The sequence below is a fragment of the Ranitomeya imitator genome, chromosome 8 (assembly GCF_032444005.1).
Source record: "Ranitomeya imitator isolate aRanImi1 chromosome 8, aRanImi1.pri, whole genome shotgun sequence".
Classification (NCBI taxonomy): domain Eukaryota; kingdom Metazoa; phylum Chordata; class Amphibia; order Anura; family Dendrobatidae; genus Ranitomeya; species Ranitomeya imitator.
In genome coordinates this window covers 36,964,332-36,979,988 of record NC_091289.1, presented here as the reverse complement: position 1 = coordinate 36,979,988, position 15,657 = coordinate 36,964,332, and the positions used below count along the sequence as shown (strand labels likewise).

Here is a 15,657-nt window from a genome sequence, read left to right as displayed (position 1 = left end):
TACGAGCAAATAACTTAGAGAACACGAAAACAACCTCTTAAAGGGAATCTGTCAATAGGATCAACCCTCCTAAGCCGTCTCTATGGGCACGTAGATCACAGGAAGCTGAATAAAATGACACCTTGATATCTGCAATGCGATGTCTTATTCCAGAGAAATCCATGTTTTTCTTAATATGTAAATGAGCTGTTAAGATCTATGGGCCGGACATAGATCTCTGCTAGGATCTGCCTCCAGAGATTATTTTATATTAAAGGTGATGCTACCAGTCTGAGACATATAGATTAGGAGATCAGACTGTCAGTCATTCCATGTCTCACACTGGTAAAACCTCATTACAAGTTCTGGAGGCAGATTTTCAGAGAGATCTATTTTCCGCCCATAGATCTTAACAAGCTCATTTACATATTTTTTAAAAAAGTTGATTTCTCTAGAATAAGACATCAGATTGCAGATATCAAGGTATCATTTTATTCAGCTTTCTATGAACTTCCCACCCATATAGGCGGCTTAGGAGGGTTCATCCTACTGACAGATTCCCTTTAAGTATTATATTAGGGAGTTGCACTATGAAACGAAGAAAGAACATGAAACTCCTGGCTCCTTGTCGCCTTCACATGGTGCGGTGCCAATGTGCTGACAGCCATCACAACAGCTCTTTTGAAAACTCAATTCGCAGAATTCTATAATTCCGCTCATGAAGACGAGAGCCTTCATGATACGCGGTAATGACAAACACAGCTCTGCTGCATCTGCCGGCGATCACTGATTGGAGACTACAACCGCTTTCTGCTATAAGGATCAACAAGACACGAAGGAATCCCTAGTCTAAAAAGCTAAGTACAAAGTAAAGGGGGCGCGAGTGTCGGCTCCATTGTTACTTCCAGACTCTGAATTATTGATCCCGTCTATGGATTACATAAATAAAATGCGGGCTCGTCTATCGCACTTTTATTGATTCCAATGAAAACATTTATTTAAACAAATTGCTTACATGATGTGAGAAATGAGACATGACAGGAGACGGAGGAGAACAGCCACTCGCGAGGAATTAGTCATTCGGCACACAGCGGCATATTAACAATTCATGTATTCTCCGATGAGAAGCGCAGCGACACAATGTAAGCACGTGGTGCTCGCTGACACGCGGGGAGTCCACTACAGACGTAGCCGAGCCGAATATGACAAAGTGACAAACTTCAACGTTAAAAGGGTCTAGAAGGATATTGCATGTTTGCCCGGAAATTATTTTGGCAATATGGTTTGACGTAAACCTTTTGGATCGTTAGATTTCTACAGCCTCTAATTGTCACGGTACATAACAGACTGCAGAATGAGTAAACGGTGAATCCATCACGTGGTCACTATAAAAGCCATATAAAAGTGAAATGGTCAAAAATTGTTAATGAAACCCCTCTGTAAAAATGTATTTTTTTAAAATTAATTATATATATATATATATAATTAATTAATTTTTAAAAAATACATTTTTATAAATAAATTATATAAATTATAATATAGAGAGAGAGAGAGAGAGATTTAATTTATTATTATATTGTGCTTTTTATGGGCCAAGTAGTTTGTTTATTAGTTCCATTTTGCTCGAATTATTATCTTTTATGCAATTTCATCATTGCAATTTCTTTGGCGCCACAAACCTATATTGTTTTTATCTTTTCATTGGACGTGACTGTGCAATAGCTTATTTTTTGCAGGACGAGGTTTTTTTTGTGCCATATTTTGGGGTAAAAGTAATTTCTTTGTCTATTATTTATATTCAAAAGTGGTTTCCGTAGTCGGTAGGACCACTACACTACTTCCGTGACTCCCATAAACCACAGACATGGTGCAGCTGTTTTAGGGTCTCGCTCTCTTGTCGCCAGTACAGCGATAGATTTTCCCATCTGAGTCATGAATGGCTGAAAAAAGAAACGCTCCTTAAGGAATTAAATGGTTATTCCCAGAACAATAGGTTATCCCGTTTCCATAGTATAGAAGTTTACTTGGTGAGAAGAATGGTGACATGAACATGCTTGATTTCTGCTCCATTGTCTATGGGACTGCCAGGGAAAGCAACTTTGCCATTATCTGTCCCATGGTCAATGAACGGAGACAAGGATGAGCAGCTCCATTCAAGGCTGGTTTCTGGGATCCAGAGCCCTGATCTCGGGATGGTCTCAGCATTCGAAACTCTAAAAACTGTTATTTTTGCCATTTTTTTAAGCTTTTACTACAAATTTTGCAAGCAACCCCATCCACACCACATGATAAGAGTGTATGGATGTTGAGTGATAATGAAAACAATAGCAAATTTATCAACACTCAAATTGTCAAGATTTTTATTCCACGTTTTTCCGAATGTGTGTATGACGGTGCGCAGTCCTCACGGCTCAGAGCAGCGTTTCTATAGTACGCACGTATTCCCTCCGATCAGCCAGCAGGTGGCGGTGCAGAGCCCTTCCACACGTCGCCTGTTTGTTTACATTTCATACACTATGGAAGATTTGGTTTTCTGACAAAACAAGAGGAGGGAGCGCTTCCTGAAATATGCTGTGATCGCCCCTGTGAAGTCAGATTATGGCAAAAACAGACGGCCTTTCATTGCAGTCACTGCAAGATCTGCGACGAATGCCTCCAAGATGAAAAAAACAAAGATCAAAAACAATAATGAAGGGGCAGAAACAATCGTTAGATGATAAGGAGGGTCATGTGACTAGATCAGATATCTACCGTATGTGCTGGAAGATGAAAAACGGAAAAATAAATACATGAATAAAAAAAAAACAACACAAATAAAAATAATACATAAATAGTACAGGAATACTAAATAGTACATACAAATAAAAATATCTAAATAAAAATAAATACAATGATAATAAAAAAAGAATAATATGTGGACTAGAATATCATAGGAAAAAAGGAAAAAGAAAAACTTAGGTTATATGCGGTATCGCAGCTGAATGCTATTTACCTTAATGCAGCACCCCTGGTGTACAACCTCCGGCCCTTCTCCTCCCAGTGGATAACATCCGCCCCTCAATCCCTGGTGTACAACCTCCGGCCCTTCTCCTCCCAGTGGATAACATCCGCCCCTCAACCCCTGGTGTACAACCTCCGGCCCTTCTCCTCCCAGTGGATAACATCCGCCCCTCAACCCCTGGTGTACAACCTCCGGCCCTTCTCCTCCCAGTGGATAACATCCGCCCCTCAATCCCTGGTGTACAACCTCCGGCCCTTCTCCTCCCAGTGGATAACATCTGCCCCTCAACCCCTGGTGTACAACCTCCGGCCCTTCTCCTCCCAGTGGATAACATCCGCCCCTCAATCCCTGGTGTACAACCTCCGGCCCTTCTCCTCCCAGTGGATAACATCCGCCCCTCAATCCCTGGTGTACAACCTCCGGCCCTTCTCCTCCCAGTGGATAACATCCGCCCCTCAATCCCTGGTGTACAACCTCCGGCCCTTCTCCTCCCAGTGGATAACATCTGCCCCTCAACCCCTGGTGTACAACCTCCGGCCCTTCTCCTCCCAGTGGATAACATCTGCCCCTCAACCCCTGGTGTACAACCTCCGGCCCTTCTCCTCCCAGTGGATAACATCCGCCCCTCAATCCCTGGTGTACAACCTCCGGCCCTTCTCCTCCCAGTGGATAACATCCGCCCCTCAATCCCTGGTGTACAACCTCCGGCCCTTCTCCTCCCAGTGGATAACATCCGCCCCTCAATCCCTGGTGTACAACCTCCGGCCCTTCTCCTCCCAGTGGATAACATCTGCCCCTCAACCCCTGGTGTACAACCTCCGGCCCTTCTCCTCCCAGTGGATAACATCTGCCCCTCAACCCCTGGTGTACAACCTCCGGCCCTTCTCCTCCCAGTGGATAACATCCGCCCCTCAACCCCTGGTGTACAACCTCCGGCCCTTCTCCTCCCAGTGGATAACATCTGCCCCTCAACCCCTGGTGTACAACCTCCGGCCCTTCTCCTCCCAGTGGATAACATCCGCCCCTCAACCCCTGGTGTACAACCTCCGGCCCTTCTCCTCCCAGTGGATAACATCCGCCCCTCAACCCCTGGTGTACAACCTCCGGCCCTTCTCCTCCCAGTGGATAACATCCGCCCCTCAACCCCTGGTGTACAACCTCCGGCCCTTCTCCTCCCAGTGGATAACATCCGCCCCTCAACCCCTGGTGTACAACCTCCGGCCCTTCTCCTCCCAGTGGATAACATCCGCCCCTCAACCCCTGGTGTACAACCTCCGGCCCTTCTCCTCCCAGTGGATAACATCCGCCCCTCAACCCCTGGTGTACAACCTCCGGCCCTTCTCCTCCCAGTGGATAACATCCGCCCCTCAACCCCTGGTGTACAACCTCCGGCCCTTCTCCTCCCAGTGGATAACATCTGCCCCTCAACCCCTGGTGTACAACCACCGGCCCTTCTCCTCCCAGTGGATAACATCCGCCCCTCAACCCCTGGTGTACAATCTCCGGCCCTTCTCCTCCCAGTGGATAACATCCGCCCCTCAACCCCTGGTGTACAACCTCCGGCCCTTCTCCTCCCAGTGGATAACATCCGCCCCTCAACCCCTGGTGTACAACCTCCGGCCCTTCTCCTCCCAGTGGATAACATCCGCCCCTCAACCCCTGGTGTACAACCTCCGGCCCTTCTCCTCCCAGTGGATAACATCCGTCCCTCAACCCCTGGTGTATAACTTCCGGCCCTTCTCCTCTTAGTGGATAACATCTGCCCCTCAACCCCTGGTGTACAACTTCCGGCCCTTCTCCTCCCAGTGGATAACATCTGCCCCTCAACCCCTGGTGTACAACCTCCGGCCCTTCTCCTCCCAGTGGATAACATCCGTCCCTCAACCCCTGGTGTACAACTTCCGGCCCTTCTCCTCCCAGTGGATAACATCTGCCCCTCAACCCCTGGTGTACAAACTCCGGCCCTTCTCCTCTTAGTGGATAACATCTGCCCCATAACCCCTGGTGTACAACTTCCTGCCCTTCTCCTCCCAGTGGATAACATCTGCCCCTCAACCCCTGGTGTACAACCTCCGGCCCTTCTCCTCCCAGTGGATAACATCTGTCCCTCAACCCCTGGTGTACAACCTCCGGCCCTTCTCCTCCCAGTGGATAACATCCGCCCCTCAACCCCTGGTGTACAATCTCCGGCCCTTCTCCTCCCAGTGGATAACATCCGTCCCTCAACCCCTGGTGTATAACTTCCGGCCCTTCTCCTCTTAGTGGATAACATCTGCCCCTCAACCCCTGGTGTACAACTTCCGGCCCTTCTCCTCCCAGTGGATAACATCCGCCCCTCAACCCCTGGTGTACAATCTCCGGCCCTTCTCCTCCCAGTGGATAACATCCGCCCCTCAACCCCTGGTGTACAACCTCCGGCCCTTCTCCTCCCAGTGGATAACATCCGCCCCTCAACCCCTGGTGTACAACCTCCGGCCCTTCTCCTCCCAGTGGATAACATCCGCCCCTCAACCCCTGGTGTACAACCTCCGGCCCTTCTCCTCCCAGTGGATAACATCCGTCCCTCAACCCCTGGTGTATAACTTCCGGCCCTTCTCCTCTTAGTGGATAACATCTGCCCCTCAACCCCTGGTGTACAACTTCCGGCCCTTCTCCTCCCAGTGGATAACATCTGCCCCTCAACCCCTGGTGTACAACCTCCGGCCCTTCTCCTCCCAGTGGATAACATCCGTCCCTCAACCCCTGGTGTACAACTTCCGGCCCTTCTCCTCCCAGTGGATAACATCTGCCCCTCAACCCCTGGTGTACAAACTCCGGCCCTTCTCCTCTTAGTGGATAACATCTGCCCCATAACCCCTGGTGTACAACTTCCTGCCCTTCTCCTCCCAGTGGATAACATCTGCCCCTCAACCCCTGGTGTACAACCTCCGGCCCTTCTCCTCCCAGTGGATAACATCTGTCCCTCAACCCCTGGTGTACAACCTCCGGCCCTTCTCCTCCCAGTGGATAACATCCGCCCCTCAACCCCTGGTGTACAATCTCCGGCCCTTCTCCTCCCAGTGGATAACATCCGTCCCTCAACCCCTGGTGTATAACTTCCGGCCCTTCTCCTCTTAGTGGATAACATCTGCCCCTCAACCCCTGGTGTACAACTTCCGGCCCTTCTCCTCCCAGTGGATAACATCTGCCCCTCAACCCCTGGTGTACAACTTCCGGCCCTTCTCCTCCCAGTGGATAACATCTGCCCCTCAACCCCTGGTGTACAACCTCCGGCCCTTCTCCTCCCAGTGGATAACATCCGTCCCTCAACCCCTGGTGTACAACCTCCGGCCCTTCTCCTCCCAGTGGATAACATCCGTCCCTCAACCCCTGGTGTACAACCTCCAGCCCTTCTCCTCCCAGTGGATAACATCCGTCCCTCAACCCCTGGTGTACAACCACCGGCCCTTCTCCTCCCAGTGGATAACATCTGCCCCTCAACCCCTGGTGTATAACTTCTGGTCCTTCTCCTCCCAGTGGATAACATCTGCCCCTCAACCCCTGGTGTACAACCTCCGGCCCTTCTCCTCCCAGTGGATAACATCCGTCCCTCAACCCCTGGTGTACAACCTCCGGCCCTTCTCCTCCCAGTGGATAACATCCGTCCCTCAACCCCTGGTGTACAACCTCCAGCCCTTCTCCTCCCAGTGGATAACATCCGTCCCTCAACCCCTGGTGTACAACCTCCGGCCCTTCTCCTCTTAGTGGATAACATCTGCCCCTCAACCCCTGGTGTATAACTTCCGGTCCTTCTCCTCCCAGTGGATAACATCCGGCCCTCAACCCCTGGTGTACAACCTCCGGCCCTTCTCCTCCCAGTGGATAACATCCGTCCCTCAACTGCTGGTGTACAACCTCCGGCCCTTCTCCTCCCAGTGGATAACATCCGTCCCTCAACCCCTGGTGTACAACCTCCGGCTCTTCTCCTCCCAGTGGATAACATCCGTCCCTCAACCCCTGGTGTACAACCTCCGGCCCTTCTCCTCCCAGTGGATAACATCCGTCCCTCAACCCCTGGTGTACAACCTCCGGCCCTTCTCCTCCCAGTGGATAACATCCGTCCCTCAACCCCTGGTGTATAACTTCCGGCCCTTCTCCTCCCAGTGGTTAACATCCGCCCCTCGACCTCTGGTGTATAACCTCCGGCTTCTCTCCCCGGATGTATAACCTCCAGCCCCTCGCCCCCGATGTCTAATATCCGGCGCCTTGCCGCCCAGTGTATAACATATGGCCTTTCGCCTCCCAGTGTATAATATTCGGCCCCACCCTACCCCGGTGTATAACATCCGACACTTGTTCTCCCAGTGTTTAAGATACAGCCCCTTTCCCATTGGTACATAATATCCAACCCTTTGCCCCCCGTTGTATAACATCCAGGTTCTCACCTCCTAGTGTATAACATCTGGCCCCTCTTTCCCCGGTATATAACATCCAGCTCCTCGCCGCACCAGTGCATAACATCTGGCCCCTCGCCTCCCAGTATATAATATCCGGCCCCTCGCCTCCCAGTAAATAACATCCGGCCCCTCGCCCCCTGCTGGGGTAAAACATCCAGCCCCTTGCCCTCCAGTGTACCACATCCAGCCCCTCGCTCTCCCGGAGTATAATCTCCAGGCCCTCGCCCTTTGGTATATAACATCCAGCCCCTCGACCAACCAGTTTATAACATCCAGCCCATTGCCTTCCTGCTGTATAACATCCAGCCCTTCAGTGTATAACATATGGCTCCTCACACCCGCCAGTGTATAACCTAAGGCTCCTCGCCCCACGTCTGCCCTAACATGTGATAGAACGGCTGGTGGTGCAGAGCTCACTGACACCAGTCCTGTAATAGGGGCCACTGGGGGTAACAAGTCCGTTCATGACATTTCTTCCCTGCTAAATCTTCCCCATCACATGTGAGTGATATTATTGAGAAGTGGAAGGAGCTGCCGCAACTCAGCCACGAAATGGAGACCCCATAACGTTACAGAGCAGGGGGCTGAGTGCTGAGGAGGAGAGGAGGGCAGAAAAGTCACCAACGTTCTACTGACCCCATAACTGCAGAGTCCAGACCTCCTCTGGTACCAACATCAGCACAAACACTGCGCCCCCGCCGGGAGATTCTTGGCCAAGCAGCTGCATACAGCCGTACATCACCAAGCACAATGCCAGGCGTCGGATGGAGTGGTGTAAAGCCGTCACCACTAGACTCTGGAGAAGACGTGCTCCGTGAAGTGACGGATCACACTTCTCCATCTGGCATCTGATGGACGAGTCTGGGTTTGGTGACTCCAGGAGAATGTTACCCCCCTGACTGTATTGTGCCCCCTGTACAGTTTGGTGGAGGAGGGATCATACTATGGGGCTTTAGGGTTTGGCCTCGGCTAGAAAAATGTCTTCTAGAAAGTCTTCTCAGAAGAATTTTAGTTGTGAAGGGGCCAACTCCAAATTATGGTGTATGGATGAAGAATGGGAGGCGATAAAAAGCTCCCGAGGGTGCAATATGGAGGTGTCCGAATAGTTTATTATATTGGTTTGGTATTCAGAGTAAAGTTTCAATTCGCTGCCAAAAAACGCTTGAAATTCTCAGTTTCACTCCAGTTCGGCCTTTTTATTTTTACCCCTGGCTACAGATTGCATCTGCCATTTCAGCTCAGCCCCAATTGAAGTGAATATTGCCAGAGCCACAATACCACACATTAACTGTACACAGTGGGGGCGCTGTTTTTGTAAGAAGGCAGCCCATGCTTTTCAGAATCCTGGATGGACAACTAGAAAAAAAAAGAACCTTTATTTTGAAGATAAAGTGTCCTCTTGTCCACAGGGTACTCCAACTCCGCGCTATTCACCTTAAAGGGGTGAGCTGTAATACAAGGCACATCCTCAAGGACAAAGGAGGCGCTGTTCCGTGAAAAAAAATAATAAGATCTTTAACCCCCTAAACTCCCAACCTCCCCGGATAATTCCAGATGAACGTTGTGTTCTGGTTGGATTTTATTTTTTTTTTTTTACTTTTCTCATCTCCAGTTCTGGGTACGGTCTGAGCCAAACGTTCAGATCAATTCCTTTCCGGTTGGGCAGGCAGATGAGAGCGGAGTAACTTCCCTTTCAGAAGGTCTGCCAGACCCTCCTGCCAGGAAGACATCTGCGGTCAGATGGCGGCTCTTCACAATCCGCCGGGCTGCGCTCCGAAACCCGCGCAGAGAAGCCACTAGTTGAATGAGGGTTTAGTCTCATCAAGGAGACGGCGCCTCGCCTACAGAGATTAATAAGGCAGGTGTCGGGGCGAGCCGCCCGCGGAGACTTCTTCTCCATAGATGGTGGTCTTACAACTTTTCTTTATTTTTACGCAGAAGAGAGCAACAAACCGCCATGATGGCGAATGGATGAATCAGACACCATCGTCCGGCAGCCTTGGTACAGGATTCCCCCCCCACCAAACTAGTGAGTAAGCCTTGACCTATTCTATCTATTCACTTATGGGGGTCTACAGGAACAATAATGCAGTGAGGGTCCTACAACCTGATCCATTCATACAGAGAACTTTCCGTTTTCCTAATTTGGGGCAGTCTGAGCAATCTAACAATCTAACCCCCATGACCAAACAGGTGATGAAAATTGCTAAGTGGACCGTCCATTTAACACTTTAAAGGACAGAGCGATTTTTCCTTGTTTGCGCTTTTGGTTGTTGTTTTTTTTTTTTCCCTCCCCTTCTTCCAAGAGCCTTCTTTTTTCTTTTACAGGATGAGTTGTAGTTTTGAATGACACCGTTCATTTTACTATATAAATTCCAAGGGAGGTAAAACGGTGAAAAAAATGCAATTGTGCAATGTTTTATGGGTTTTATTTTTACATCATTCATCGAACGGGAAGAATTGACTTTATAACATGACTCCCCAAGTCTGAACGATTATGATACCAAAAGTCTAAAAATATAAAAAATAATTATTATTATTGTATAGTTTTTCCCTCCTTCAGTTTTTCATATCACTTTTTTTTTCAAAGATTGAAAAAATATATATATATATATATATATATATATATATATATATATATATATATATATATATATATATATATATATATATATATATATATAAACATATATATATATATATATATATATATATATATATATATATATATATATAAAATTTTCCAATGGGCCATTTTCTGATGACAGATGCCCTTTAATGGGTAAAGGCCCACTGAACAATGGGTCCTGTCCTCCGATGCGTTGCTTTAGGACACGGGCTGTACGCACTGGTTTTAACACTTGTCATGTGGAAGGTTTTTACATAATCGAAGGGACAAGTGGAAAATGATTTATTTTCCATTTCACCTGTTGATGTGAATGGACACCATTTTCAGATCCACTTCACATTTCACACCTTGTATTGAAATACTTCCCCGCAGATGAGAGATGAGGGAGAAACAACTTCTTCAATGAAAGATTAGCATTTAGGCGGCTCTTATCAAGCTTGGTCTTTCCTTACATGTCAGTAAAACGGATGATGGATCCACCGAAATCTGATACAGGTGGGGGGAGGCTCCTGCTGCAGCCGCTGGTCTTCAGTTATGTTCACATCAGTCCTCGGAATTCCAAATCTCTGTTCTGTTACATGAAAATTGCCTCTTAAAAGAAGGAGGCAGACAGAGACTCAATCTCTAGTGCCTCCTATTGGAAGCAGTAATCTTAAAATTCAATTTCAACCTTTTAAAGGCCTTGGCCACACGACTTAGGATCAGCTTTTTGCATATATAAATTCTCAGAGGCATGGCCTATAAGTCTCTCTCTTTCTCGAGAGACAGAGTGAGATCAAGAGATCTCGAGAGAAAGAGAGCGAGAGATCGCGAGAGAGCGAGAGATCGAAAGAGAGCGAGAGAGAGCGAGAGAGATCGAGAGAGAGCGAGAGAGATCGAGAGAGAGGGAGAGAGATCGAGAAAGAGGGAGAGAGATCGAGAGAGAGGGAGAGAGATCGAGAGAGAGGGAGAGAGATCGAGAGAGAGGGAGAGAGATCGAGAGAGAGGGAGAGAGATCGAGAAAGAGGGAGAGAGATCGAGAAAGAGGGAGAGAGATCGAGAAAGAGGGAGAGAGATCGAGAAAGAGGGAGAGAGATCGAGAAAGAGGGAGAGAGATCGAGAAAGAGGGAGAGAGATCGAGAAAGAGGGAGAGAGATCGAGAAAGAGGGAGAGAGATCGAGAAAGAGGGAGAGAGATCGAGAAAGAGGGAGAGAGATCGAGAAAGAGGGAGAGAGATCGAGAAAGAGGGAGAGAGATCGAGAAAGAGGGAGAGAGATCGAGAAAGAGGGAGAGAGATCGAGAAAGAGAGAGAGATCGAGAAAGAGGGAGAGAGATCGAGAAAGAGGGAGAGAGATCGAGAAAGAGGGAGAGAGATCGAGAAAGAGAGAGAAATCAAGAGATCGAGAGAGAAATCAAGAGATCGAGAGACAGAGACAGATCGAGAGACAGACAGATCGAGAGAGAGAGATCGAGTGAGATATATAGAGAGAGACAGATCGAAAGAGAGAGACAGATCAAGAGAAAGAGATAGTGAGATATATATAGAGAGAGAGAGACAGATCGAGAGAGAGAGACAGATCGAGAGAGAGAGACAGATCAAGAGAAAGAGATCGAGAGAGATATATAGAGAGAGAGCGAGAGAGCGCTGCTGCCCCGATGCGTGTTTTGCATGGTGGGCTTCCTCGGGGGACTAAATGGTGAGCAATTACCACTATAACTGTTTCAGCTCACTTCATGCTCTAGGGCTCAATTCTCACATTTTCTGTATGATCTAATCCTAAGAATCATGTAGAAGATCCCTTTAAAGGGTCAATATCAAATTTTAGGATTGCTACCACAATGGGTGGCACTAGAGTCCCTCTCTGAAGAGTCCATTGTCATATGTAAAATTTTCAGCGGAGCATTACATGGCCTATAAGTCTCCCTCCATCCACAGGGAGAAACGTCCCTAGTCTCCCTGTTCTGTGATGTGAACACAAAAAAATGATTTTACGTAGGGGCAATGAGAAGCACGGATGGTGCCCCATAGACCCTTTTGACTATAATGGGGTTTGAGAGTTTTCGATCAGTGTGTCCATCATTTTACTGGAAAAAAATGAACCAATGGCAGAACCTAATGCGAGTGTGAACACAAGCCTACCAGCCAGAGACACAACAGTGAGGAGGAGGAGGAGGAGGACATTGCTGAGAAAGAATACAGGTAAAGTATTTTTGTATGTCAATTATTTCTAAATAATACAGTATGGGATGAAATTGGACGTAAGGGATGGAGGAACTACTAGTACCATCCAGTAATGGAATCAGCTTTCAACTTATTTTCCACCCTGAGATCAGTAAAGATGTCGCGAGAGGTCCAGCATCAGAATCTCATGTAACGTGACCGGCCGGCTCATCGCACTTCTGTGAATTTGACATATTTCGCTTCTTGTCCAGACATTAATGAATTACAGATTTATTCTGTGTTTCTCCAGACTTGGCGTAACAGAGGAATGTAAATCATACAGCAGCCCTGGAGATCCATCACTCTCCGTCCGTGCCACATTTCGACATTAACTATACGGCCATTACGCATTTAAAGCGGAGCGGTCACCAGATTTCACAATACAAGCTGCGTAAGATTTTAAACATACCGGATGAGGCTGTTGTACTTACTGTGAAAAAACAATGCCAGAATGGCTTTGAGTCCAGCTTGGTGCTAATTTTTAATATTAGGCAGAAAAATCTTCAAAAAGGGATTACACGGGCATTCTGATATGGATCTTCAGAGTAAAGGCACCAGCCTCTTCAGGTCTATGAGATCTTTTTAATTATGTATTCAGACATGTCCTAGAAGGCGACAGTACTGTGATATTTTCTGCTTTCTGGGGCTGATCTCTGACTCTATAGCTTGGCAGAGGAACCAATATCTGCATTGAAGGTGGGTCCGAGTACTGACCATGATTCACAGACCGGCCACGGGTGGTCTGTGCATCAAAAGCTGTACCGGGACCATGATATATGGTCGTCTGAAGGGTCTGACCACATCTCATCCTGAGAATGAAGGGGCTGCAGTGCTACACTTTTCATTTATGGTCCTCCTCCGCGGCACTCCCAGCCACTCGACAGGCAGCCATCGCATTGTGCGCTGCGTCAGCCCTCCCACCGCTTCATTCTCAGGATTGGTGGGGTCAGATTCTCACCAATCTCCAACTTTAGTTTCCTATTCTCGTTTTTAGACCACTGATCGGCTGCAGCGGTTATGCAACGCCGCCTACGGACGTAGATGTCAGAGACCGGCGGGGGACACAGTATCAAGTGCAGAGGGGATGCGCTGCTCGGTACAGGATTTATTTATTTTTTTTTTTTTATTACCCCACTTGGTCCATTGAGAATCATTTTTTAAGTTGTAGAAAACTTCTTTAAAGTGATGTTAAAGTGATAACTGGGAGAATAAATAGAGTGGGTTTCCTAAAACTGCATCATCAAAGGAACACGGCCACATATTAGGATTGCAGATCTTTACCTTGGGAAGGTTCGACTCCGGAGCTCCTTGATGAAGACCTGACTGCCATTTTGAACCGGTTTGACGTCGGTCGCCTGTCCCGTGTCATGCTTGTGCCAATTTCTTTTCTTTTTTACTAGGAGAAACCAGAAACATATAAAAAAAATAAATAAATAAGATCACAGATTTGCCTAAAATCGGACACAGATTTCTGGCGAGGATGTGAAGTTTGCGCAAGGACTGACGTCATTCAATGACCTTCGCGGTGTATCGCGCGACTGTCCGCAGCGGTCACTCGTGGTAGATTGTAAGTCAGCACTGATACCAAATCATCTCATCTCACCTTCCGGGGAAAGTGATGCAGACTATGACGTGTTATTTTCTGTTTGTGCCGAATATTTCATGTTAAAAATCCGAAGCAGGAATAATTGCCTCTTCCCAAATCGAGTCACAGAACTTTACAGGGAGCATTAAAATGATACGGAGAGTCATTAAATCTGAAGTGCGAAGTCAAAAGAGGGCAAACGCTGAGATTCTAATTAATCGAGCGCGTTACTCGTGCCTGCGAATGTGGGGAAGTCATTTCACTGTGACATCCGAGGGCAAGCAAGCAACTAACAAGAGAGTGTGGGGTTTGGGGTTTGGGGCGCACTTTGTTTTTTTTTTTTTTAATTAAAAAAAAAAAAAAAGGTAATTTTTTTTTTTTTGTTTCTGCTAAAAAAAAAAATGATTTTTTTGGTAAGCATGCCAAACACATGAGATAGCTGCTGGCTCAATCTCTCCCGTTCTCCAATACAACGCGTTTTCATCTGTGACTTGAAGGAGAAAGCTGCTGCCCGATCCTCCTCTCCGCAGACGGCATAGTCGGGAGGCGCCCCCCCGTACACATCAGATGATCGGCAGGTTCGGCTGATGTTCATCTAAAGTTTCTGGCGGACGTAATAGTTGACCCCAGCTGGCCGGAAATGAAGCCCTAGTGCTGGTGCCAGAAGAGGGGATTGGAGAGTGTTATCTGAGCATGCTCGGCTGCTAGCCGAGAGTCTTCGGCGTGCTCGACTAATATGTCCGAGTCCCCGCGGCTGCATGTCGACAGCCACAACACGTGCAGGGATTGGCTAACAAACAGGGAATCCCTGCATATGTTGCAGCTGTCGAACACCCGCGAGGTCTCGAGCATATTATTCGATCACGCTGAAGTCACTCGGTTAGCACCCGAGCATGCTCAGATAACACCTTATCCCAGCACGTTCGCTCATCACCAGTGGCTATAAATGTGTCTGTGGCTCTTTCCATTCCCAAAAACAGCCGAGCAAGCGTACTGGTTTGTCTCCAAATAGAAGTGACCAGAGGGAGCTGCACCCGTGCACAGCCAAAGGCAGCCATCATTCTGGATATATCTCTGGAACCTTCATCTAATAGACATTGATGATATACCAGAAGAATAAAAAGGTAGGACTATCGTCCAGAGGACCTATCGTCAGGCCAAAAGTGGACAGTTTGGGCTCTTATTTTATTCCCGCTGCTTGCCTTAGTAAGAATTAAAAAAAAAACCCATCATCCAGTTCCAGACATATAGTTCTTGTTATCTAGCGCTAATTTTAATGATCTTTACATAGAGAGGCTCCTCTAGGGCGTGTCTTTAGGCTACTTTGCATAATTACTAGTAGCTACACCCCTACAATAGCAATAAATAAAAAGTCCTACATCTCTGGAACCATATGGTGGATTTAAAAAACAAAAAACCAAAAAACTGCAAATTTAGAGGAGCGGTCAGAATAAAATAAGAGCAAAAACTATGTAATTTTCACCCTGGTACATATTGGGATAGGATATTGGAGACGGGAATACACCTTTAAGCATGGTGTACCGGTCCAATTATTTATAGGCAGTCAATTAATGTCACTGGTCGGTTCTTCGAGGCTCTTTCTGATCCCTAACCATCCCGCTTCGTTCCATTAGCGCCGATGAACACGCCGCTGCCACCATTGTATCAGGTCAGGTATTATACTTGATGGGCTTTTGCTGTATTCCCCTGTAAATTTACCCCTTTATGTTTTATTCTAAAAGATATTGCATAAAACACACATTGACAAACTCTAGGCAAGAAAAGAGGGTAGCACGGAGAGTGACTGGTGGTCCTCAGGGGGATTCG

General features: G+C 47.5%; 1 protein-coding gene across 5 annotated transcripts in view; it reads right to left on the bottom strand.

The window, feature by feature from the left end:
• The window catches only part of PHF2 (PHD finger protein 2), a 224,509-nt gene that overhangs the window by 79,287 nt on the left and 129,565 nt on the right, over positions 1-15,657 (bottom strand). For all 5 annotated transcript variants that reach the window (XM_069736754.1, XM_069736752.1, XM_069736751.1 and 2 more), the window contains exon 3: positions 13,527-13,641. In XM_069736754.1, the coding sequence (XP_069592855.1) occupies positions 13,527-13,641 (115 nt within the window). The remainder of the gene's footprint in view (positions 1-13,526; positions 13,642-15,657) is intronic.